General features: G+C 42.1%; 1 protein-coding gene across 1 annotated transcript; it reads left to right on the forward strand.

Annotated features, from left to right (window-relative positions):
• The first annotated feature begins 697 nt into the window (after window positions 1-697).
• Mgst2 (microsomal glutathione S-transferase 2) lies at window positions 698-23,820 on the forward strand. Its single transcript, XM_008843427.3, has 5 exons — window positions 698-911; window positions 3,029-3,128; window positions 18,157-18,227; window positions 22,807-22,888; window positions 23,598-23,820. Exons 1-5 carry the CDS (start codon window positions 854-856, stop codon window positions 23,728-23,730), a joined length of 444 nt encoding a protein of 147 aa, XP_008841649.1. The 5' UTR covers window positions 698-853; the 3' UTR covers window positions 23,731-23,820.
• The last annotated feature ends 929 nt before the right edge of the window (window positions 23,821-24,749 follow it).

Genomic DNA, 24,749 nt, shown 5'->3' on the forward strand with positions numbered 1-24,749 from the left:
TAATGTAGTTGGTAGAATGCCTGCCTAGCTTGCACAAAGTCTTGGGTTCGAGTCCCAGCACTGCATGAACCAAGAGTGGTGGTAAATGCCTGGAATTGCAGCACCCAGGAGGTGGAGGCAAGAGGAGGCAGAAGGGTCAGAAGTTCAAGGTCATCCTTGGCTGCATAGGGAGTTAAGGCCAGTCTGGAACATGAAAGACCTTCTGCCTCTTCTCCTTTGGTCCTTTTATTAACACCCCCCCCCAAAAGTGTGGTCACAATATCAGGGGAAAGTTGAAGTGACAGAGGAAGATTACAGGCTGCAAAGGATAAGGAGCAGTTAGAATCTGGTAGCTGAGGTTTGAATCTGGATCTTCAATTTACTAGGTCAATGAAGTCAGACCATGGTTAAATAACCATAGAAAAATCTTGATGTGATTAAGGAAGGCTTCCTTCACATTTTAATACAAGAGGTGAGAAAAGGGGGGGTGGGGGGTGTTAATAAAAGGACCAAAGGAGAAGAGGCAGAAAAGATCCTGTAGCTGAGGCTGCAGGCCTGGAAGGCTAACCCTGCAGGATAAGGAGAGAGAGAGAGAGAGAGAGAGAGAGAGAGAGAGAGAGAGAGAGAGATCTGGGAAAAGTTCAGAAAACACCATATATGGATCTGTGCCAGCAGCCCAGCCCAGCCCTGCCTCCTTCCTGGTTTCTCTTCTAGTACAAAGGTTACTCAGCCTTGAATCTGCCTGTTTTTTTTTCATTCCCAACTCTGTAGACTTTATAAGGAAGGAAGATCAGCCTTGCATGGTCCTAAAGCGCCTCTGCTCTTCAGCTGGCTTCCTACAGATAGTTCAGTGAGCAAGATCGGCGTGTGAAAGATGGCGGGGAATTCACTCTTGCTGGCCACTGTCTCCCTTCTCTCTGCCTTTCAGCAAAGTAAGAGAGTGGGAAGTGTGCGTGTATGTGTGTGTGGGGGGAGGGAGAGGGATGGAAGGAAGGAGGAAGGGAAGGAGGGAGGGAGGGAGGGGAGAGAGAGAGAGAGACTGATTCATGTCTCCCTGGGTGCTCAGGAGAGCACATACTAATCAGTGTGGCCGGGAGATTAGCTCTCACAGGGATGTGGTGGGCCTCAGAGCCCAGTGACTCTGCATCAGTTATGGTGACAACCACATCTTAGTATGGTGGAGCATGAGGAATGTGCTCTTCAGGGAGGTTGGAGGGTAAATGTTCATTATGAGTGTTCCACAGGACACTGTTCTGAATCTAAACCTGGTTGTGCTTTCTTGAAACTTAATCTTTCAATTACCCTGTTTTCTTAGATAAACTGCCGATGGCAGGTATGATGATCAAGTTAAAGATCTGCAGAAATATACAATTTAGATTAAGTATTCATTCTAAATATTACACCACCTTCCTACTGGGATTACTCCACACTTTGGTCAGATGGAGGCTGTTCTCCATAGGAGTCACGTTTACTCAATTCACGGTATCTGACATACATGCTCAGCGAGAAGGGCTCTTTAACAAGAACGCCTGTTTATTCTTCCCAAGATGCTTATACCCAGGAACTGGGGCGGAGCTGGAGACAGTGCAGGCCACACATAGCAGGAAGCATGACAGTGCTTTACTTAGTAACAAAGCCCAGGCCTGTCTAGTCAATCTGCTTTGTGGATAAGGGAAAAATCTCAAAACTCCAGGCACACATTTTGTAGTTTAGTTTACTAGCTTTTGTGGAGTAGAGCAGGTGTTTGCTACAAACCAAGTAAGTATTGGAATCTAAAGCAACCAGTGTGCCCTGATCCTGTAGTTGCAGAGAAGGTGGGAATGAGACCATACATGGCCACTACTGACAGACACTCTCTTTTCTGAGTCTTTTGTGTATTGACTGGTGCCAGGGACACTGTGGACTGGGACCAGAAGTTCAGTGGTTCAGTGGCAGGGGAGGGAGGGGACAGGAGGAGATTGGGTAAATGATGGCTGTGGTAGACAATATGTTTAATTAGTGGGCAGGGAGGAAGGGAGAGAGAGAGAGAGAGAGAGAGAGAGAGAGAGAGAGAGACAAAGAGAGACAGAGAGACAAAGAGAGACAGAGACAGAGACAGAGAGACTGCTTAACTGGCACTAAAACCTAGAATTTGCTGCTTTAACAAAAGTCTGGTCTTCCCAGAGTTGGGACACCTTGCGCTATGGTAGAAACAGCTTGGGTTTTTAAGCGGACCAACCCATAGCTGTCTGACCAGCCTCCCAGCTGCTGACTGTCCCTGGTCAGGATACACATGTCCCCATCTCCCCATCACAGAAAGCTAAACAGGACCCTGGGTAGGAAGCTCCCCGATGGTGCCTGGCCTAGGATAGAGGCTCAACACTGTGAGTTCCCATCCTAAATTCCTTCCCTGCAAAGAGAAGCTACTGGATGGAGAAGTGACTTCCCCAGGGAAGGAGCCAGCTGTGATTGGGTGGCCCTCACTGGTGGGAATGAGATACTGTTTTTCCTTGGCCCCCGTATACAAGCACCCACCCCCACAACCCCAGGAAAGCTGGGAAAGAAGAAAGATAGGCTAAACAAAGATGATTATTCCTGAGTGTGTTTAATCAACTCCTAAGAAGAGAAGTTCAGTCTTAGTACAAAAAATGGAACAATTTCTCAGACCCAGACCAATGTAACTTTTGGAGCCATGAGTTAAAATAAACCTTTTCTCCTTTAAAATTGTGTCTCTCAGGTGTTTTTTACAGTGATGAAAAAAAAACTAAGGCAATTTCTCTTGGGTAAACACCTATGAGTGTAATGACTGAGTTGTATGATTGATGTATGTCTAATTAGAAACACTCTTCCCAAATGTTTTTCACATTGGTAGTACCATTTTACATTCCTGTCGGCAATATAGGAGAGTCGCGCAAATACCCTTTCCTGTCTGTTTTAATTGGTGTGGGCTGTTTGCAATTTGTCACTTTCTAGTAGGTATGCAGTAGTATTTAGTTGTGGTTTCAACTTGCATTTCGCTGATGACCAATGATGTGCTGTATCTTTAACACAATATTCCCTTCCTTTGCAGGCTATTTTGCTTTGCAGGTTGGAAAGACAAGACTGAAATGCAAAATTGCAGCCCCAGCAGTCACGGGGTCACTGGAGTTTGAGAGAATATTTCGTGCACAGTAAGTAGCGTTTACAGGCCTACCACAGACACACAATTTCTGATGAGGAGAAAGAGCTTTGGAAAAGGCCCTAGGTTCATTTTCAATTGTCAGCCACCACAAGCCACCCTTCATGCCAAGATCCCTCCACTAGCTTGAAGAGTCTAGTGTATGAATCTCCACCCAACTTTATTATGCATTTAGTAGGGATTATTTACCCAAAAGGCCAAGGCTTAGGGAGAATGGCCATGTCTCTCAAGCCTGGTGACTTGATCAAAGAGACGCCTCCAACCCCACATGAAAGAGAAGTTCCCCAAAAGAACTCCTGAACCTCGGACTGAACTTCCTGCAAGGCTCACCAACTGATTATCACTCAGGAGACTGTGGAGAGTTTGGAATGTTGGAAGTCCAGAGTCTAATTACCATTTATCGCAGGCCATCTTCAGCTCCCAAACAGCCACTCCTTGCCCACCCCTGTTTCTGATCTAATGTCCTTTTAGAATGTATTATCCTAGCAGATCACCTGGTCTCAACAATCGAAAGGCTAAGAATATCATCAGATAGCATCTGAGACCTGTAGTAAAAAACCCCTTGCTTTGCCCGTGACCTGCCTCCTGAATGTATCCTCCAATGTATTTGAAAAGTGTCTTGATTTATGACTTTTCTTTGTTCTGTTACTGTAAAAATGTAAGGCAACTGTTAACATGCTGGAAAATGGAATTTGGGGTAACCTGAATCTGTGTTCCTAGACCATGGTCACTCATACTTGGCTCCAGAATAAACGATCTCTTATCCCCTTTAAGGTGAGAGTTATGCTTCTGCATTGACACCCATGAGGGTACAACCAGCCTCAAGGGGAACTAACTACACTGTAATTTCTTTTCTTCTGCCAGTTTCTCCATGAATCATTTCCTAATATCAGAAGCTTCTAAAAAAAGTTGGGAAAGCTTACCAGGTCCCTGGGTTCACAGTGTTTGGAACATCTTGTATTCCTTGCTTTTCCAGATCCACATAGAACCTTCTAGCATGAACAACATGAACTTGCCTGTAAGATGCCAGGGTAATCTTTATATTTCATCCCCAAAGCTAAGTGCGTTAAAAACATTGCACGTATAGCCATTTACACATCGTTGTGTTCTGTTAGTATTTGGGGTTTCTCCTTTATATCTGAGAGTGAGGGTGACCTGTACTTTTATTTTCTTGTATGGTTCCTGTCTCATTTTGATAACAAGATTATTCAAATGAGGCAAGAGAATCATCCTGTTCTCTCATATTTTTTGTGTGTATGTGTATATGCCTGTTCATGTGCACATGTATATACTTACGTGTGAAGGTCAAGTATTACCATCTGGTGTCTGTCTTCTTCTATCTCTCTCCACCTTATTTTTTGACATAGGATCTTTTACTGAACCAGAGCTTGCTGATTAGGGTATGCCGGCTGGCCAGTGAACCCCTCGAACCTTCTTGTCTCTGCTTCCCCGGCTCTGGGATTACAGGTGCACACTATTGCACTCAGTGATTACTTTTTATGTTGGTTCTGAGGGCTCAAACTCAGATCCTCATGTTTGTGTGGCAAGCAGTTTACTGACTGAGCATCTCCCCAGCCTCTCAGATTTGTTTCTTTGTTTGTTTTTGTTTTTGAGTCAAGATTTTGCTACAAAGCCCAGGCTGGCCTGATATTTGATATATAGCCTACGTTGGCTTTGAATTTACACAAATTCTTCTGCCTCAGTCTCTTGAGTTATTTTCTCAGAGACTTTCTTTAGTGATTATTGGACTACACAGAAAAAAATTTAATTACATCTTGAATATGTATGTGAAATTGTGAAAGAATACATAAATGAAAATATTGTATCTTGAATTCTGTTTTGGCAGGACAAGAGCCTGGAACTGACTACATTGGTTTTGTTCTTTCCTCATCCTGTAATTGGATCACTTTGTTATGTTAAACCCAGAGCCAGTGTTTATATGACTGTGATGAAGTAAACAATGCTCACAGGGGAACCACATCACATTCTATGATTATACGTCCTTCTTGCACAGTATTTTTTTTTTTTTCCTTAGGGTTAATGATGACTTCTTTCTTTAGTTCCATTCCTAAATCTTCTATAGAATTAAATCTCTCCTCTAAACACATTCAGATGCATTAGATAATCTGCTGATATCTTCATTTTCCTCTTTGAGTCATCTCTGCCCGAGTCCTCCCTCTTTGTTCCAGTGTGGAGGATGTCTCTGGAGTATGGATGCATGTCTAGAATTTTCTTATACTTTCAGGAACTGGATTGCTTGTTAGCTGTATCTCATATTTTTCAATTATTTATGTTTCCTATTTTGATGGAGCACATTTATTAGTCAGTTTTCTGTTACTGCGATCAATACTTGAGTTAATCAGCTTAGAGAAAAGAAAGATTTATTTTTGACTCACAGTTTTGCAGGTCCTGATCTGTTGGCTCCATTGCTTTGGGCCTGAGCGGTTTATACATCACAGTGGGAGCCTGTGGTGTAGAAAACCCTATTCACCTTATGGGCAGATGCAAGAAAGAAAGAATTCAGAGTCCCAATATCCCCTTCCAAGGCATACCACCAATGACCTATGACTTCTACTAGGCCCCACTGCCCAAAGATGATACCCCCAATTCTGTAACACATGGGACCATGAGGGAACTTTATGGATTCATGGTAGGACACCCTCTCCAGCTTCCTGATAGAGAGTGAATGGTTGGTAGCATTTTGAGACTTTCCCTGTTTGAATATAACTCTTATCCTGCCTCACAATTGGTGGATGGCCTGGTTAGGTATATACTTCTATGTTAAAAATCCTTTATCTTCAGAAATGTGAGAAATTGCTCCTTTATGTTCTAGTGTCTCTGGGTGTTGTTGAGATGCTCTGTGGTGTAGAGACAGAAGAAACCATGAGACTCTGGGGTGCTGTGTGCCCCACAGGGTTCTTCTACATCATGCCATGCTGAACCCCAGAGGTGGCTTTCTTGTAGTCTAGGAACTCAAGTCCTTCAATTCAGAATACTTGAAAAATATTTTTTCCTGTTTCTTTTTTTTTTTCCATTTTTTCTTAAAATATATTAGTTGTTTGTTCACCTCTTGAGCTGATTCTTTTCTTTTGCCATCTGGTTTCCACATTGTAGGGCTTTTGTTCTTTCTGGAGAATTTCCTCAACTTTTACTTTTTATCATCTTAAAAATTTCAAATGTACTAATTTTAATTTCAGAAACTTATTTTTATTTTCTGTTCATTAGTAGTTGCTGCTGCTGCTGTTAAATCATTGTTTCCTTTGGAATGCAATTTATTCTTTTACATTTGAAAACTGCAAATTTTCAAATTAAAAAATGTCTATCATTTCTGCTTAAGTTTTCTTTTTCACTTATTTATTTTATGTGTATATATTTTGCCTTGCATGGATGTAAGTGCATCTGTGTGTGCAATGCCCACAGAAGCCAGAAGAGGGTGTCGGATCTCCTGGAGTTACGGGCAGTTAGCCACCATGTGGGTGCTGGGAATAGAACCCTGTATCCTCTGCAGGAGCAGCCATTGTTCTTAATGACTGAGCCATCGCTCTACTCCTGTCATTTTTGTTTTAAATAATACTGCACCACATAAGGAAAGTTCTTCCTAGTTCAATTTCCTGAGTTCTTACGGTCTTCAAGTTGAAGTTATTATCTGTTTTTGTGTTTGTCTTTCATTTTTGCCTATCAAGTAAAAATGCCCATTAAATATTTTTGAGCATCTCCATATACTGTGGCTTGGCCTGTATCAATGAATAAATCAGAAGACCTTGTCCTCAAGGAGTATACTTTATGACTGAGGAAGACCAAAGTTCAACACCAGTCAGATACACAGAGATAATACGATAGTTGCAGAGATTTATGTTGGAAAAGGAGGAAGAGGAGGAAAAGGACGAAATATTGTAGGAAGGCTTAGGGTGGGCTCCTGGGACATGAGTAGGTGGACTGCAATTTGATCTAGGGTGGCTGATGTAAGCAAGTTCAAGGCCAGCCTGAGTTATACAGTGATCTCTTGTCTCACAAAAACGAGGATTGGGGATAAAGTGGTGGAGTTGTTGCCTTGCATAGAGAAGGTCCTGGGTTCCATCCTCAGCATCACAAAACAAACAGCAACCCCCCTCACAAACAAAATAAAACAAAATGAAGCAAAACCGGATAAACCAAATCCCCAAACAAAACCAAACAACTGATTTATAGAAAACTAGTAAGTGGTTATGGAGAAGCTAAAAGAATTGATGGTGGTAGGTTGGTTCATGCTTGACATTTGGGAGATATCATGCTATTTATAAAGAAATCACCACAGGCAAGATTTCAGATCTTTCCACTTTGCCTCTCCTGATCTGAAGACTTCTGGTCGGGGAGTGTGAGGCTTCCAGCAGGTTAGATCCGTGGGCTACTTCCTGGTGCTATTTTCGTTCTCACAGTTCCCACGCATTTGATTTTCTTTCAAGTATTGTTCTCTCCCTCCCCATCTATATCTGGGCTTCTAATGTCCTAGAAATAAGGTTGGACACCATTTCCAAATATTTCTCTTAAGTTGAAATATATAAGCTCAATTCATTTAGTAGAACCTTGTTTGGTTAATCACAGTGGAACGAACAGGGGTTAAAAACAATATCTTCTAAAGTCAAGGAGAATTTGGAGCTGAGAGATAGCTTGATGGGCTCAGTAGTTGTTGCCCTGGTTGCTTTGGGAAGGGTGAATGAGGTGGCTCTGCCCATTTCCACATATTTCTTCTTGGGTGTTTCATAGCACTAGCCAAGTCCTTGCCTTAAATTCTAAGGTTTAGGACAAAGCTGGCCAAATCAGATTCTATTTGTCATGAGTGTGATCATGTAGATTTCATGTGAGGTGTCTGAGCCAAACTCTCTGGGCCAACTGGGGCTTTGCAAAGCTGGCTTGGCAATTTGTTTGTGTCTCCCGTGCTGGTGCTCTGGAGTTCTGTAGAAGGAATACACTTTGCTTTAGCCAAAGGATGGAATCCCATCAGACTGTCATCTTTCACAGAAATGTTGCCTTTTCCCACTGTTTTATCTGCCTACTTTGCCCACAGCGAGCCCAAGATGCTCAAAGTAGTTGGGTGAGGTGGTGCAGGCCTTCTATCCCAGCACTCAGGAGGCAGAGACAGGAGAATCTCTGTGAGTTCAAGGCCAGCCTGGTCTATATAGCACACTCAGGACCAGCCAAATCTACATAGTGAGACCCTGTCTCAAAAAACAAAACAAAGCAAAAAAGATATCCAAAGTTATAGTTAACTTTGTCTCTTAAGTAGAACTTATACCTCTCTAGTTGGTACTTCAAGTTCTTTTGAGCACTGCTACAAGTGCTTGTCTTTGGTAAGAGATCACCTCAGGCCGGGTGCTCATTTTACAAACAGAGATGGCAGCCGAGGTGGTATCTAGGCATCCTGAGTTGCTGGGAATTGAATCCTATTCCCTTTCCAGGGAGCTGCCTCAGAGATGACTAGAATTTTCTCTGTGCCCCAATACAGCTTTTTAAAAAACTGTTTTATTTTATTTTATTTTATTTTATTTTATTTTATTTTATTTTATTTTATTTTATTTTTTATTTTTTTTAGACAAGGTCTCTGTGTAGCCCCAGCTGGCTTGGAACTCACAGCATTGGGTCTTCTGGAGCTGGAATTACAGGTGATTGTGAGTTGTCTGATGTGGGTGCTGGGAACTGGACTCTAGAACTCTGCAAGAGCAGCAAGGCCTCATAACTGCTAAGCCATCTCTCCAGAGCCCCTTCCCTCCATACAATTTTTTTTTTGTCTTTTTGAGACAGGGTCTCCCTGTAGCCCCAGCTGTCCTGGAACTCACTATGTAGACCAGGCTGGCCTTGAACTCACTATTTTTAAAAGCATGTGAATAGCAGCTATAATTTTGTCAAGGACCAATCCTTTGTGTTATTTGCTAAACTTAGAAAACTCTATCTTAATTCAAATACCTTGATGTCTTTAGATGAAAGGGTTTTGTAAAATCTACAAAGTAGGTCCAAATAATAAATTGATGGTGTTGCAATTGAAACACGTTTCCTGGAAGGGAGAGATGTCTCATCAGGTAACCAAGCCTGATGACCTGAATTTGATCCCTGGACCCACATGATAAAAGGAGAAAACTAACTCCCATCAATTGTTGTCTGACCTCCACATACATGCTGTGGCAAGTACACAGACACAGACACACACAGACAGACACACACAGACACATACACACACACACACACACACACACTAAATATAAAAAAATTAAATGCATTTCCTCAGGGAGATGAGTTGCTGAGCCAGTGTTCTTTCTTATGTTTGAGGGCCGCACTGTGAAATATTTTCTCTATTTTGGGGTTGAGTAGCTCTAATCTTCCAGTTTCTTTTCTTGTTTTTAAAAAAGGTATTTTGGTTGTTGCTAATAATTTTAAGATTATTTGTAAGCCTGGAGCCTGGAAGTATATATAATGTCACATATAAAGTACCAACAATGTGGGCACATACGCCACAGTACATGTATGGAGGTCAACTTTCAGGAGTGGGTTCTCGTCCCACTGTGGGTGTTTGACTTGTTGCTATGTCGTTCAGGGCGCCTGGATTCCCACTTCAGCCTTGCTCGCGCTGGGATGCAGGCGTGGACCACCACAGCAGCCCAGTCCATAGGAATAATTTCAGCCTACAGATGAACTCCAGTACGTTTTTCTCATCCCAGAGGACTTTTCTGGGCACGCGAACCTATTGCTCTGATCCTTTTGAGAATGTCGTAATCTAAAGTGCTTTTTTAATCCAAAATTCACAGACCAGGCCCAATTGGCTGTGAATCTGCAGCTGCCGACTCAGAATGAGTCAGCAAAACAGAGGAGAAAGAAAAAGAAGCAAAGAAAGAAACTTGAAAGAGGAAAACTTCTTTTAAAGTCTCTTTTAATGCCTGGCCTATTTTTATTTTTAAAAGCTGCCCTTCAGTGAGAATGAGGTTAGGAATGTTCTAGGGCTGACCAGCTTTCCCTTTGGAGACATTTTTTTCCTCCAAGATTTTTTGAATGATGTTGTTGCAAGCAAAGTTTCATGTTGTGTGTTCAGAAATTTATCAAATGGAAGAAATACTCAGAAAGGTTTCATGCTAGACGTTTCCTTTACAACACAAGGGTGCCCCTTTTGAGACTTATGAGGCTCTTGTGTTCCTTGTTTCAGGCCAATGAAGAATGGGAGTAAGCAAAGCAGAAGCAAGCTTTCTCAAGGGAGCATGGGGAAAAGTGAGAAAGTAAGGAAATGTGAGCGTAATTCTGTAGAGTGGGAGGGGTTCCCAGAGAGGAAAAAGCAGTCAGAAGCCGGACAAAGACAGGTATTTTCTGTTGAGATTGGTTAATTCTCTGGGCTATCATGGACTAAGCCACTGGAGGGCCCACACAGAGCCAGGGAGAGGGTCACTCACTGTTCACTTATTGCCCATCTAGTTTTGTCCATCTCTGACTTATGCTTTACCCTCTACTGACCGTGACTCCCCGATAGTCATTAGCCTGCTACCTGTTGATCTCACAGGTTTCTCGGTGGCTGTTAATGAAACTGTGTCCTCACATTTACATCAGCACCTTGTTTCGTAGCTACCAAGATGTAGCTGCAGTCTTTCTTGCTTACCTCCTATCTAGTTCCTGGTCTATGGCACGGTCTGGGGTGGTTTCCTTTCTAGAATAGGTGACTTCTTGTTAGAAGCCATCCTTATCCACAATTTGCTCTGGGAAAGGGCATCAGTGCCTTGCATATGTTCCCCAAGAAAGCAGGGCTTCAAGGAGCCGGTTGGCCTGCTGATACTCGCTCAGAGCCCTGTCCTTTGTCTTATTGGGTTTGCTTGGTTGTCTCATATCCAGCTACAAACTCTCCTATGTATCTTTTTCAAGTGTTCCCAACTTCATTATTTTATTCCTAACTCTCCTTTTAATCCCATTATATCTGTTTTCACCGTAGCATTTGTGATCAATGTGCAGTTTTCACCGTGGGCCTTTTTCTCTTACTACTACAATGAGGAAACTGTCACCTCACAAGTAACCCAGAGAGGAGAGGACAGTATTGGAGTTTCTATTTATGTGTATTCTTAAAAATTTAAACTTATTTTTATTTATTTGTTTTGGTGTTTTGTGTGCGTGTATTTAAGTTTACCGTGTGTGTGCAATGCCCTTGGAGGTCAGAAGAGGGCATCAGATACCCCACAACTGGAGTTATGGATGGTTATTACCCACTGTGTGGGTACTGGGAACTGAACTCAGGTCCTCTGCAAGAGTAACCAGTACTCTTCACCAATGAGCCATCTCTCCTTTTTCATTTTGCTTGTTTTTTAACATATACAATACTATTTTCCAGTTGAGTATCTCAAATTCTCAGAGGTTTAGTATAACAGAAGTTTATGTCTTGGTGCCCTGATTTCTATGGAGGTGATGGTTGGTTTTAATTGTCAACTTGACACAACCTAGAATCATCTGAGAAGAGAGTCTCAATGAGGAATTGTCCTTATCAGGTTGGCCTGTGGACATGTCCATAAGGGGTTGTCTTGATTGCATTAATTGATTCAGGAAGACCCACCCTGAAAGTGGACAGCACCATTTCTGGTTTGGGGCCCTGGACTGTATGGGTAGCAAAGGCTAGCTGAGCACCAAGCATGTGTGTGTTCACTTCTCTCTGCTCTTGGCTGTGATGTGGTGTGACCAGCTCCTTCAAGTTCCTGCTGCCTTGACTTCCCCACAATGATGGGCTGTAACCTGGAATTGTGAGCTAAAATAAACTGTCTCCCCTAAACTGTTTTTTGTTAGAGTCTTTTATCACAGTAACAGGAAAAGAAAGTAGAACAGTGGGTGTCCCCTGGGGATGACTCTAACGAGGTCACAGAGACCTAGACTCCTCCAACTAGGTCCACAGCTTTCTTTCTGCCTGTGAGTATAAAAGGGAATTTGACACAACAGCTACTTCACCATTTGGCCCAGAAGTGACTTCCCTCATTTCTGTTGTAAGAAGCAGCTCCACTTGGGGCTGGAGAGATGGCTCAGTGGTTAAGAGTACTGGCTGCTCTTGCAGAGGACCCTGATTCAGTTCCCAGCACCCACATGGTAGCTAACAGTGGTTCATAAATCCAGTTCAAGGGGATCTGATGCCCTTTTCTTACCTCTGTGGGCATTGCATACATGCATACATGTAGGTAGAACACTCATACACATAAAAATAAATACATAAACAAATAAATAATTTTAAAATTAAAAAAGAAGTAGTTCTACTCAAGTCCAAGAAGGCTGGGAATATAGATCCTTGTAAAACCTCAGCTTCATAGTGACATCTTACTGCCAGTCACCACTGTGATAGGAGAGCCTGAATGTATTCTTAATGGAGCTGGCTACTGTAACCAGAAAGGTTTGAAGACTCACGTTTCAGAAATTACCAGATTTGGAACTGCCAGGCCACAATGTGATCATGATTTTTTTTCTTACTAAAATGATCAAAACTTTGTAGTCTACTTACTAAAACAAAGCCAAAATGGTACTTGGTTCAGAGCATCTCACTGCTCCCAGCCCTAGGACTCAGGTGTGAGTCTTCAGGGGTCGCCTGTCCTGAGTCCCGGGGCCCAGGCTCCCCAGCATTGGGGCAATGAGGGGTTTTAGCAACTCTAACTTCCCAGCCTCAGTCTCTACCTGAATGCCTCTTTGGGTGATGTTGTAAGTGTACTATGGCAGAAATTGGTGGACACATTTATATATTTTGACAATGTCAGAACTTATGAAATAACAAGTTCACAAGCTACATCATTTTGTTGGCTGCTATTTACCACATAGTTCTGATTTTTACCTTGATAGGTGGCCATTGGCAATCACAAGTTCTTTTATTCCAATATTAATTACTAATATTAATGTTCATATCACACATTAAAGCACACACACACACACACACACACACACACACACACACACTGTAGAATGTCTACAAAATGGTTAAGGAGGCCACAGAATTCAAAGAGGCTTTCTTTACTGGAGGCAGAGAACTGATACAGATATAGAAATTGCTGCACATGATTTGATAAGATATCAAGGAACCCAGTTGGACAGCTGTTGAAGGCCAACACAGAATTACAAGGCTGAGTCCAAAGGTATAGGACCAAAGAGGTAAGGCACTGACAACAGCAGTTTGAATGGGCCACGGGCCACATCAAGCAATAGGGACCACCCTCAACTGAAGGCCAGGGGACAGCAGGGAGTCCTCTGCTAATTGGTCCCTTGATGCACACACTGGGGGTGGTGAGATGACGATTGATGGTGGTGAGATGACGATTGGTGGTGAGATGACGATTGATTGATTCTCATTGCAGTGTTAGGTGTCCTTCTTTGGTCTGGCATGATTGATAAGTTCTTGGGTCTGTTTTTTCCAGTACGGTTTTAATATGCTCACGTGCTCATATGCTCCCATTCTATTTTGATAAATTTATAAGTGGTGACTTTTTACTTGTAGTCTGCGTCTCATGGGTGGTTAGGTGATAGGTGATGGTATTTGTGGGCATAAATGAGACGCAGGGCCATTTTCCACTGTATGTGCACTCAAAACGGTACTGAAGACTGCTTGAATCACCCATGGCAAGGTGCAGCCTGAAAGCCATTGCTTCACAGTGTGGAGTTACTTAGAGCAGGGCACAACCTGCTCTCCACAGTGACCAACCTTTTCAGTTTTTCTGAGACTTGCTCACAGATTAACCCTTAAGCTCCATGTTCCCTAAATCTTCTTAGTCTCAGACAAACCAGGACAATTTACCTGCTACTCTACTGGTTTCAAAACTTCAAGTTCCACATTCTGGTGACCATCTCAGTCCAAGTCAAACCAGGACACTTGCTCCCCCTACTGTCCTTCTTGGGAAGACTTTCCGTGTAGAATACTGCAGAATTTGAGGTTCCTGGTGGGTTTTACATGCAATGAATGAGCTGCCCCTCCCCAATTGTTCTATGGGGACATCAGGGCCAAAAAGTTCGGGGTTATTGCACAAAGGGGGCTGTGATCAGGAAATAACTAGACACAGCCCATTTTCTCCTAGTGTGGACATGTAGGGGAGGGCCATTGGTGATCATAGCCAACTGTACTCTGTGCCTCACATGAAGTGCAATTGGCACTTGGCTGCCCCAAGCTGTCCGTCATCCTGTTTGGGAAATTTTCCTGAAGATCCCTGTATGGAGAGTATAGATTATGTCTGCTATGATGGCTAGAAAGATGCTGAAAATTGTTTCCACAATAGTTTGTCATATCAGTGAATTAATTTCTGATAGTATTGTCAAGGACTTTTCAGTATTTGGTACCTTTGAGTTGAATTTATCTGCCTACAGACTACAGATTTGGTTATCATGAAGCACACCATGTTTCATCATTGTACTGAAGGGCCTTGTAAGGCCTCAGAAGTAATGCTGGTGGGAGAAGGATGTGATCACAGGGTGGAAGGAGGAGAGGAGGTGATAATGTGCAGACAGAATAGAACTCTAGATGTTTTAAGGTAAAGCAATAGTACCAGGTAGGCAGTTGCTAATAGCAGGGCCCCCACTGGCAGTCAGAGAATTATTTCCTGTCTCTGATAGATGATAACAAGAGATGGATAAAGATGCAAGTGATGGCTACTCTTCATTGTGAACGTCATGGATTTGAAATCACCTAGGAGATGCACCTCTGGACTAGTCTTTGAGGGTATTTCCAGAGAGAGTTAACTGAGAAGGAAAGACCCTCCCTGAATGTAGGTAGCACCATCCCATGGGCTGAGATCCCAAACTGAATTAAAAGGTCAAAAAGGAAGAAGCCAGCTGATCCCCAGCATTTATCACTCTTTGCTTACTCATTGTGGAGGTCATGTGACCATTTGTTTCATGTCACTGACACCCTGCCTTCCCTATCCTGATGGACTGTGCCCTCAAACTGTTAGCCAAGACAAACACTTGCTTTATCAGATATTTTGTCACAGCAATGATAAAAGTAATTGGTACACTGCATTTCAAAGGAACCAAAGCTTGAGGCATGTTAGCCAAAGAGGGACATGAGGCCAGGGTGAGTCCAGCAATGACTACTGCCTTAGGGAAAAGAAGACTAATTTCTTGGGAGATGAGGATGCAGAATTTGGAGTAACCTTCTCTGATGCTCTAGGTTTTGCCCTTCTATGAGCACAAATGGAGTTATAATCACTCTTTGCCTGATCTCAATGGCTTTGAAAAACCCCCAGGTCACCCAGCCTCTTAGCACCAACTTGCTCAGCTCTCTGGTTACTTCTGGTAGTTGGGGCATTCTTAGTAACACAGCTTCTGCTGCAAGCAATTGAAGGTGGGCCTCAGTGAGTATGGAACTTTCCTCAGGTTCTGAGCATCTTCCTGACCTGGACTGAAACCTGGGGCTGCTCTAGGGTTTGCAGCAGTGGGAGGTGAGGGACATAGTCCTCTCTCTACCTTTGTCCTGTCATCTCATTGCTTGTGCTTACCGTCTCACCAAGCCTTCCACAAAGACGCTCCATCTATATCCAGGTTGCTCGCCATTAAGTGTGAAGCCAGTTCCCCAGGTTGAGCAGGAGGAAAAGACCCGAAGGAGCCCCTCCGTGTTCATTTCTTTTCTGTTTCTCGAGCAGAGGCTTTCTTCCTCTTTCAGGCAAGGAACAGAAAAGCACATCTATGTGCCAACCTCTGTAGACAGAATTCAAAGAGGCCACAGGGTCCCAAAGTCTTTGCCCTCTAGTGCGTTGGGGCCTGACTGAGATGGTCTACAGTAGTATCTCTTTGCTCTCCAAATGCCGCACCAAGGTCACCATAAAGAAAGTTCTCTAGACTTGTCCGTGATAAAAATGGGATGCTTCATAGGTGATTAAAACTATCACAACTGTGTTTGGATGAAAAGATATGGAAAAACTCAATCCTTACACCTAGAATAATTTAGGGTTTATTATGAAACCTAATGAATAAATGATGGGGAAATTGTGTGGCATTTCCAAAAAGGGTCATCTAAAATTCCATTGAATGTGGAAAGGACTAGAACCTTCTTGTGTGGTTCTCTCTTTCACTTCGTGGAAAACAGTTTCATGGCTCCAGCCAAGGAAAAGGAAATGCTAAGAAGTAGTTTCTTATTTTTAGCTAACTGTAATTATCCTCACTATGCAAATTTATAAAGTATCTTTTCACTTAACCTATCATAGCTACTTACAAACTTCAGGCAACTGTCGGAGGGAAAATCATGCCAACGATGGGGAGAAAGAGACATTTTATTTATTTCTCTGAGTACTAGAGAGCTGTGGCTCTGGCTTGAGTTGGGCTCAGAGGAGACCCTGGGTGACTCCTGGTCTTTTGGCCTTTAAAGACAACAGTGAGAAGAGGGAGAAGAAGGTATTTCTGCATTAACACTATTCATTTCCGGTTTGCTGGGCTCCTAGGGGACCCTCACTATTTTTGCTGATGAAGTTAGGGCTTCTTACTTTTGCTTCAGGATTTTGCGTCTGCCATGACTTTTATATGAGCATTGGGCTCGTCAACTGTCACTTTTCTTTTTTAACCTCTTCCTTTATTGAGGTTGTAGAAATTAAGGGCTTTGCACCTTACCACTGAGGAACATCTCTAGCCTTCCATTCCTTTTTAACGTGGTGGCGCACACCGGTAATCCCAGCACTCGAGAGGCAGAGGCAGGCGGATCTCTGTGAGTTTGAGGCCACCCTGGTCTACAAAGTGAGTTCCAGGCCAGCTGGGACTACAGGGAGACCCTGTATCAAAAAGACAAAAAACAAAAACAAAAAAGTAGTTTTTACTTTGAGACAAGATTTCACTAAGTTGCTCTAAGATTGGCTTTGAGCTCACTTTGTAGCCCAGGCAAGGCTTGAATTTATAATCCTCCTGCCTCAACCTCCCAAGCAGCTGGGATAACATTGAGTAGCTGGATTGCCAGCAGGCTCAGCAATCTCAATGGATGGCTGAATGACTCTGGAAAACTCGGTCCCATGTGGTTGAGATCTCTGTTAATAAGTGTGAGCTGACCTACCTATAATTTTCTTGTAGGAGAATAAGGGAAGTATTATGTCTTATAATTGTGCTTTTATTCTTTATTGAGAAAAAATAACTCATGGTGACCTGAGTGAAGAGAGCCAAGTCTTTACTAGTCAGCATTAAGTTCTTCCGGGTCAGCTGCTCAGTTGCCTCCTACCTTCATCCAGTCAGCTCTAAGGCTTGCTGAAGGCAGGCTATGAGGTCCTTTGCAGTTTTATAGGCTGTGGTTCTTCCGTCAGCATTGCCTCCAGATTGCATTAACAAGGACATTAAAGTGGACTGTCAGCAAAGAGCGAGGCTGGGATCACTTTGGGGGCACAGCTCAGCAAGGAGGATGAATATAATTTGTCTTTTTACCTCTTTGCTGGGTGCAGATGAATTAGTTATAGTTCCCAGAGAATTCGTCCATTTTACTTAAAATTGTATCAAAATTTCTATCCAAGTTTCCTACAAATAGAGTGAATTTGATGCTAGGGCTTTAGAATTAGAGATGGACGCTGTCTACTTTTGATTTCCTATAACATACCAGTCAACCTGGCCCTTAGGCCTTTCTTCTTCCATAAAATGGGAAGTAAACGTGTCCATTCATTTACTTCAGAAGGTTTTAGGGGAATTATATAGAGCCTCTCTTTGAATGTTCTGAGACGCTCAAGTAGAGAGACATGGATGTGAAGGAATATTTTAGAAGAATCTGTTTAATATGAATTGAGTAAGCTCTTGGATTCCCTGGGTAGCACATGGGATGATCTTTCAACTCTGGAGACCTGTCTTTTAGAAAAGAGCTATGAATCATTTCTACTAGTGACACCTTGTATGTGAGAGAATGATTCCTGTTCTGAGTTTGAGCAGTGTTTGAGCCACATCACTTTGACAGACTCTTTTCAAATGGAAGTATCCTTTATATTCTTTATGTAATCTCTTTTATTATTTTTGTTGGAATAGAATGAACACTCACCTGCAGCTGAAAAGTCCATACATTAATGCATGCTTCTTCATGAATGACCCACATCTTTATTTTTCTCCTGCAGACAAAACTCTTTGGAAGCTTATCCTGTATTCATCATAACATTGTGGATGGCTGGATGGTATTTCAATCAAGGTAAGATGCAAGTCAACTCATTCTAAAGATGACTGTGGTGCTTAAAAACAATTAAGGAGCAGATAGGCAACCATATACCTACTGATTCCAGAAATTAGTTTAAATTAAAGAAACCATACCTGTGTGCATCTGTGTTGTAGGTGTGCTAATTTTGACTTCATTGTGATTTAATTAAATATTTTTTAGAAAGTTGGAGCTGGATATGGTGGCAAATACTTGAGATCCCAGCACACAGGATCCAGAGTCAGGAGGATCCTGAGTTCAGGGCCAGCCTGAGCAACACACAATGAGTGAGACTTTGTTTCAAAACACAAAACAAAACAAAACAAAACAAAGCAAAACAAACCTAAGAGCTGAGGATGTATCCTAGTGGTTGAGTACTTGCTTAACATGTATGAGGCCAAGGGTTTGATTTCCAGCACACACACACACACACACACACACACACACACACACACACACAGAGCCCTTGGACAAGATAGGGTAAATTCAGAGTGGTATGGCTACAGAGCACAAACAACTTGGGATGAACTATATACTAAACACTCAAGGATGAAAATATTATTTCCTTCAAATCTAATAATCTAATTTAGTTGGAAGAACAGAACACAGAATTAACAATTTACATTCATAACAATAATAAAGCTTATGGAGCACTTACTGTGTGCTAGGTAGTTTAATTCTCATGTAGTAGATTTGTAAGATTTAAGACTTTCTTATGAGACAGAGTTAATGAGTCCTACTTTACAGATGGGGAAACTGAGGCGCAAAGATGTTAGCAGTTATCCAATTTGACAGTCATCTATATATGAAAAGTTTCCCCTTCAAGGATAGAGCAGGGTCTATTGATATTTGTCCCAACAACCCCTGTACTAAAGGTCAAGAAGGATATGGTATAATAGTTTTTAAGTGGCAGTTCTACAAATATTCTCTTTCTATTTGGCTTGAGTGTCCTTGGTGAAATGAGGGGTTTGTTCAAACTCTGTGTTCCTGAGAGGTCTGATCTGCACGAATAACTTAGCTAGAGAAATTGAATCGCCTTTGATTCTTGGTAACTTTCATGGCCTCACTTGGATCTGCATTTGATTGCTAAGATTTAAATAAACCAAAATCCAGCTGCTTCCAAGGAACCTTCATCAATCTCTTGCTTGTAATTTTTACTGTCAACTGAGGAATTTCTGATAAAATGACCTTTAGAAAATGACATTTTTAACTTTATCCAACTCATACTTTTGTCCCTTAATGGCATAAATGAAAGTGGCTGTTACTTTTCATCCAAGGGCATATTAACAACTAATAAGAAAAGTGACTTTAGATAATGGGATTCTGTCTCTGCCATTTGACCCCTCAGATTTCCCTGTGATGGGCTAAATGAGGCTGACTGCCCAGCAGGAAAGGGGTTCTTGGGTATCTTGTCATAATTTTTTTTTAAATTTTTTTTCTCTCCCAAAGTGAGTTGCATACTAGCTGCCCGTGGCTGTTCTCATTGGTTTTGTGGGAGTAATTCAGTAGGTTGGGATAGTAATTCTTGAAACTGAAAGCATGCTCAGAATTGTCAACATCCTCAGATATAAGACAGCTCTGCCACTGCTCTGGGTCCCCTTGTTCTATCCTTCAGTGCCTCCTCCCCAAAGAGTATCCACCAAAGCCCATTCTAAAAAGACGGCCTCCTCTAGTTCCTCTCCATCCCACATTCCCCTTCAGTTTCTTCACAGTCCTTTTAAGCCTGGAATTTCCTCCTCCTCCTTGTTCTCCTCCTCCTTGTTCTCCTCCTCCTCTTCCTCCTCCTCTCTCTCTCTCTCTCTCTCACTCTCTCTCTCTCCTCTATTGATCTAAGAAAACTCTGTCAGAGATTGGAGACATGGCTTAGTCAGTAAAGAGCCAGTCATGGAAACATGTGCCTGTAACCCCAGCACTGGAGGTTGGGTGGCATGAAGGAAGACAGGTGGATCGCTCCCCCTGGAAAATTTTGGCACATGACTGAGGAAGACACTTGACATCAACATCTTGCCTCCACATGCATGCACATGCAAGGACACCTGTCTATGTACATGTATACACATCACATGAACACATGCATATACCACACACACAACATATATGCATATACATAACAACACCTCTATATCATACAAAGTATCAGCTATGTGTAGACAGGAAGTTTACTTTTCTTCATTTTGTCTTCTTGTGGTGCTAGAGATCAAACCCATGCTAGACAAGTAATCTACCGCTGAGCTACAGCCCCAACCTTACTTTGAGCAATAACTTTATCAAGGCAGGAAACTGCTAACTCAATGCTTAGAATAACACCTGGCATATAGTGGAAATTAAAAATCTTGGTGACCAAGTGAAATAGTGAGTTTAATTTTATTCAGCATGGCATGGCACAGTCCTGAATTTAGAAGTCCAGTTTGCATTGATGAAGCACTGAGGGAGGGAACCCTCATTCAGGAAGACTGATATTTTTACAGGCCCGAATGTCAGCACATCGCATTGTACTTTGAATTTTTTTTTCAGTTAAAACTTACACATAATGAAATGTATAGACCTTAAGTGTTTAATGACTTTTGACAAAGATACACACCTGTGTGATTCAACTTCCTATCAAGATAAGGAACATGGCCACCACTCAGAAAATCTCCTTCTGCCCCTCAAGCCTCAAGTTCTCACTCCCTTCCAAACTACTTAATTTTTTTCGTATTTTAGTTTTGTCCATTCTAGAGCTTCATATGACTGGAATTGTACAATAGTACCTATCCTGGCATAATGCTGTGGCTTACAACCAAGTGTGCTGAGTGTCACCATGGAGCATCACCATGTTGCCACATGTATTAGGTACTTTTCTATTGCTGTGATGAAACACCATGATCAAGGGAAGTTATAGAAGAAAGAGTTTATTTAGCTTACAGTTCCAGAAGAACTGTGCATTAGAACATGATGGATTAAAGTCCATGATGGTGGGGAGGCATGGTGGCAGGGGACGGCCTGAGCAGAAAGCAGAGCGATCACATTTTCAAGCAGGCCCAGGAAATGGACTGACTGAAAATCCTGCAAAGCTTAACTCTCAAAGCATGATCCCAATGTTCAGCAAAGTCACACTTCCTAAAATGTCCCAAAATAGTGCCAATAACTGGGGACAAAATGTTCATATACTTGGAGTCTATGGGGGATACTCATTCAAACTACCACACTACATATATGTTTCTTTTAATTATTGAGCAACTACATTGTACTGAATGATCACACTCAGCTCAGTTATCAAGTCTCCTGTTGATAGACTTCTGGATGATGATTCTGATTCTTGGTTATCATAAATAAATAGTTCATGATTATGATGACAGATGAATGGGTCCTTTTATGGACATGTGCTTTCCTGTTTCTTGGGTAAATACATAGAATGATATCAAATGATATGTTTACTTTTATAAGAAACTTTCAGAACTTTGTCCAAAGTGGCTTACCCTCAATGAGGATTCCATTGCTCTATATTCTCACCATTCTGTATTGTTGGCCATTTAAATTGTAGTTGTTTTTGTAGGTATGTGAAGGTACCATCCCACTGTAGTTCAAATTTTTTAAGTGAAAAATATCTTATTTATTTTATGTGTACTAGTGCTTGGCTTGCATGTAAGTGCACCGTGTGCATGCAGTGCAGTGACACAGGAGGCCAGAGAAAGTGTTGAATCCCTTGGTACTGGAGTTACAGATGGTTGTAAGCCCCATATGGGTCCTGGGAACTGAATCCGGGTCCTCTGCAAGAGTAGCCAGTGCTCTTAACTGCGAAGCCATCTCTCTGGGCCCAAGTTTAAAATAAAAAAATAACTTCTTCTTCTTCTTCCTCTTCTTCTTCTTCTTCTTCTTCTTCTTCTTCTTCTTCTTCTTCTTCTTATTATTATTATTATTATTATATCTTCTTCTTTCTTCTTCTTCTTCTTATTATTATTATTATTATTATTATTATGTGTGTGTGCTTGAGCTCATGATGTGTGTATGTGTGACATCGTGCATGCATGGAAGTCAAAGAACAACTTTGTGGAGTCAGTTATGCCCTCCCACCTCATGTGGGTTCTGGAGATGGAATTCAGGTCATCAGGCTTGTGCTGCCAGTGCCTTTACCCCCGGAGCCATCTTGCTAGCCCTTGTTGCAGTTTTAAGTGGTAGTTTGCTGACCTTGAATCATGTTGGAACACTTTTCATGTAATTACTGGCACACTTCTTTGTCTTCCTTTGTGAACTATGTATTCAGGCATTTACACACTTTAAAAAGTTATTTTTCTTTTATTATCATTCTCTATATATTCTAGGTATAAACATTTTGTCAGATAAACATATATATTTTTGTCTTTTTGAGATAGAGTCTCCCTGTAGTCCCAGCTGGCCTGGAACTCACTATGTAGACCAGGCTGGCCTCGAACTCACAGAGATCCGCCTGCCTCTGCCTCCAGAGTCCTGGGATTAAAGGTGTGCACCACCACACTGGGCTCAGATAAATATTTTTAAAATATGTTCTTGGTCTCCACATGTTATTTTGGGAAGCATTCATCATGTTCTGTAAACTTCATCTGTTTTCCTTCCATAGTTTTTGCAACTTGTCTGGGTCTAGCGTACCTGTATGCTCGTCACAAGTATTTTTGGGGGTACGCAGAAGCTGCTGATAAAAGGTAAGGAAAACTCAATAATAGGATATTTTTAAAAAATTATTTGTTTTTATTTTATGTGTGTGCGTTTTGCCTGCATATATGTGCCAGTGTCATGCAATGCTCGTAGAGGCCAGAAGAGGGTGTTGGACCACATGGAATTGGAGTTACTGATGATTGTTAGCTGCCATGTGGGTGCTGGGAACTGAATCCTGGTCCTCTGCAAGAGCAGCCATACTCTTACCCTCTGAGCTATCTCTCCAGCCCTATAATTGAGTATTTTTACAAGATATGATAGGATGGAGTTGGGATTAGTTTTCTGTTTCTGAGAGGCATTAAAACCACAGGGAGTTTTGGAGGTCAAAGTGAGCCATGTTGCCCAAGGCCAAGTCTTGCCAAGTCACACAATTAGGCATGGGATGGGTAAATGCAGGAGTAAATCTGCACAGGATGGGTGGGTCCTTTCAGTCCCAGCACGAATTCTGCACTGTGTGTAGGAAGTCTTCAGTAAAATAATCTTGCCTATTCTTAATAATGTTTTCAGTGGTTAAAGAGGCCAGCTGACTTCTGTGTCTTGGGTTCCCCTTTAATTTTTATGATTAAAAATTAAATATTTCAAATGGCATATCATGGAAGTTCTGATCAGTACCAACAGTGAACAGCCTTTTCCAGGACCCCAGATCCCTCAACGTAGCCTAGTATGTCACCTCTCTCCCTTATGTTCACTATGTAGGATTTTTGGTTTCCGGTTGAGCATGGGAATTTTGACCTTGCTGGGTGTCCTAGCTGGCCTGGGGATTGCAAACGGACTTCTGGACGAATACCTGGACTTCCATGTTGCCAAGAAATTGAGGCGGACCTTCTAACTTTTCTTTTCCCTTTCATACTTATAGAGGCTGTCACTGCTCTAAAGATAATGTGGTATCATTTGTTAAATAAAACTCTTAATAAAGAGCCTTTCTGTTTTGTTTTTCTTGTAATGGTTTTGTGGAAACACTCCCTTTGCAGAACCATTTCCTGTTGAAGAGCTGAGTTTGCTGTTGGGTGGGTCCACCCACATCACCAGTGCATCTATGCTACCCATATGCTGGACTTTCTGTAGATCATCACCACAGCCTGCCTCTGAGACAGTTCCTGTCCTGATGAAAAGTTTCAGACAGAAGCAGCTAAGGCAGATGAGGCCCCTTTGCACTGGTTACAGCAAAGCAATAAATGGCTGCAAGTAGATGTCAGACAAAGTAGCTGGAGAAAAAAGTCATCAACTAATCACACAAAACATATCTGACTGTCAAAAGTATACTTCATAAAGAACAAAGGAAAAGAAAAAAAAATGTATCATTAAGGACCCACCCAGGGAGCTGAGTATACATGCCCCTGGGCAGAGGAAGGAGGGTCTGATTCCACTGCATATCTGTATACTGTGGGATCTGGGGGCAAGGTCTAGGATGTCAGTGAACGCAGGGCTGTCCTGTCCTGATGTGCAGTCATTGTCTGGCACATTGCATTTACTGTTTTATTTTCTCCATCTGTGAAATGGGAATGATTCTGTCTTCAGCTTTCAGAGACCTTAGGAAAAAGGTCCATAATATGCTAGGAAAAGAGTTGTCTGTCCACTTGACATAGACATTTTCCAGAAGCTATTTAATGTTCATGAACCTACCACAGAGCTTTTTGAAGAGTGTGAACAATAGAAAGGAAATAAGAAATACAAGTGGTTCCAGAATAGTGAGAGACACCCTGACAACCTCCCAAACAGCACACTGACAATGGGTTAGGTTGAAATGGGGACTTTTGAACATAAGCAAATCCCCCCACTTGCTTGGTGTTTGATTTTGGGCAAGGTATCCCATCAGTAGGAAGTTTAACAGGGACTGAGTACTCCAGA

The sequence above is a fragment of the Nannospalax galili genome, unplaced genomic scaffold, assembly GCF_000622305.1.
Source record: "Nannospalax galili isolate Female #2095 unplaced genomic scaffold, S.galili_v1.0 scaffold359, whole genome shotgun sequence".
Classification (NCBI taxonomy): Eukaryota; Metazoa; Chordata; class Mammalia; order Rodentia; family Spalacidae; genus Nannospalax; species Nannospalax galili.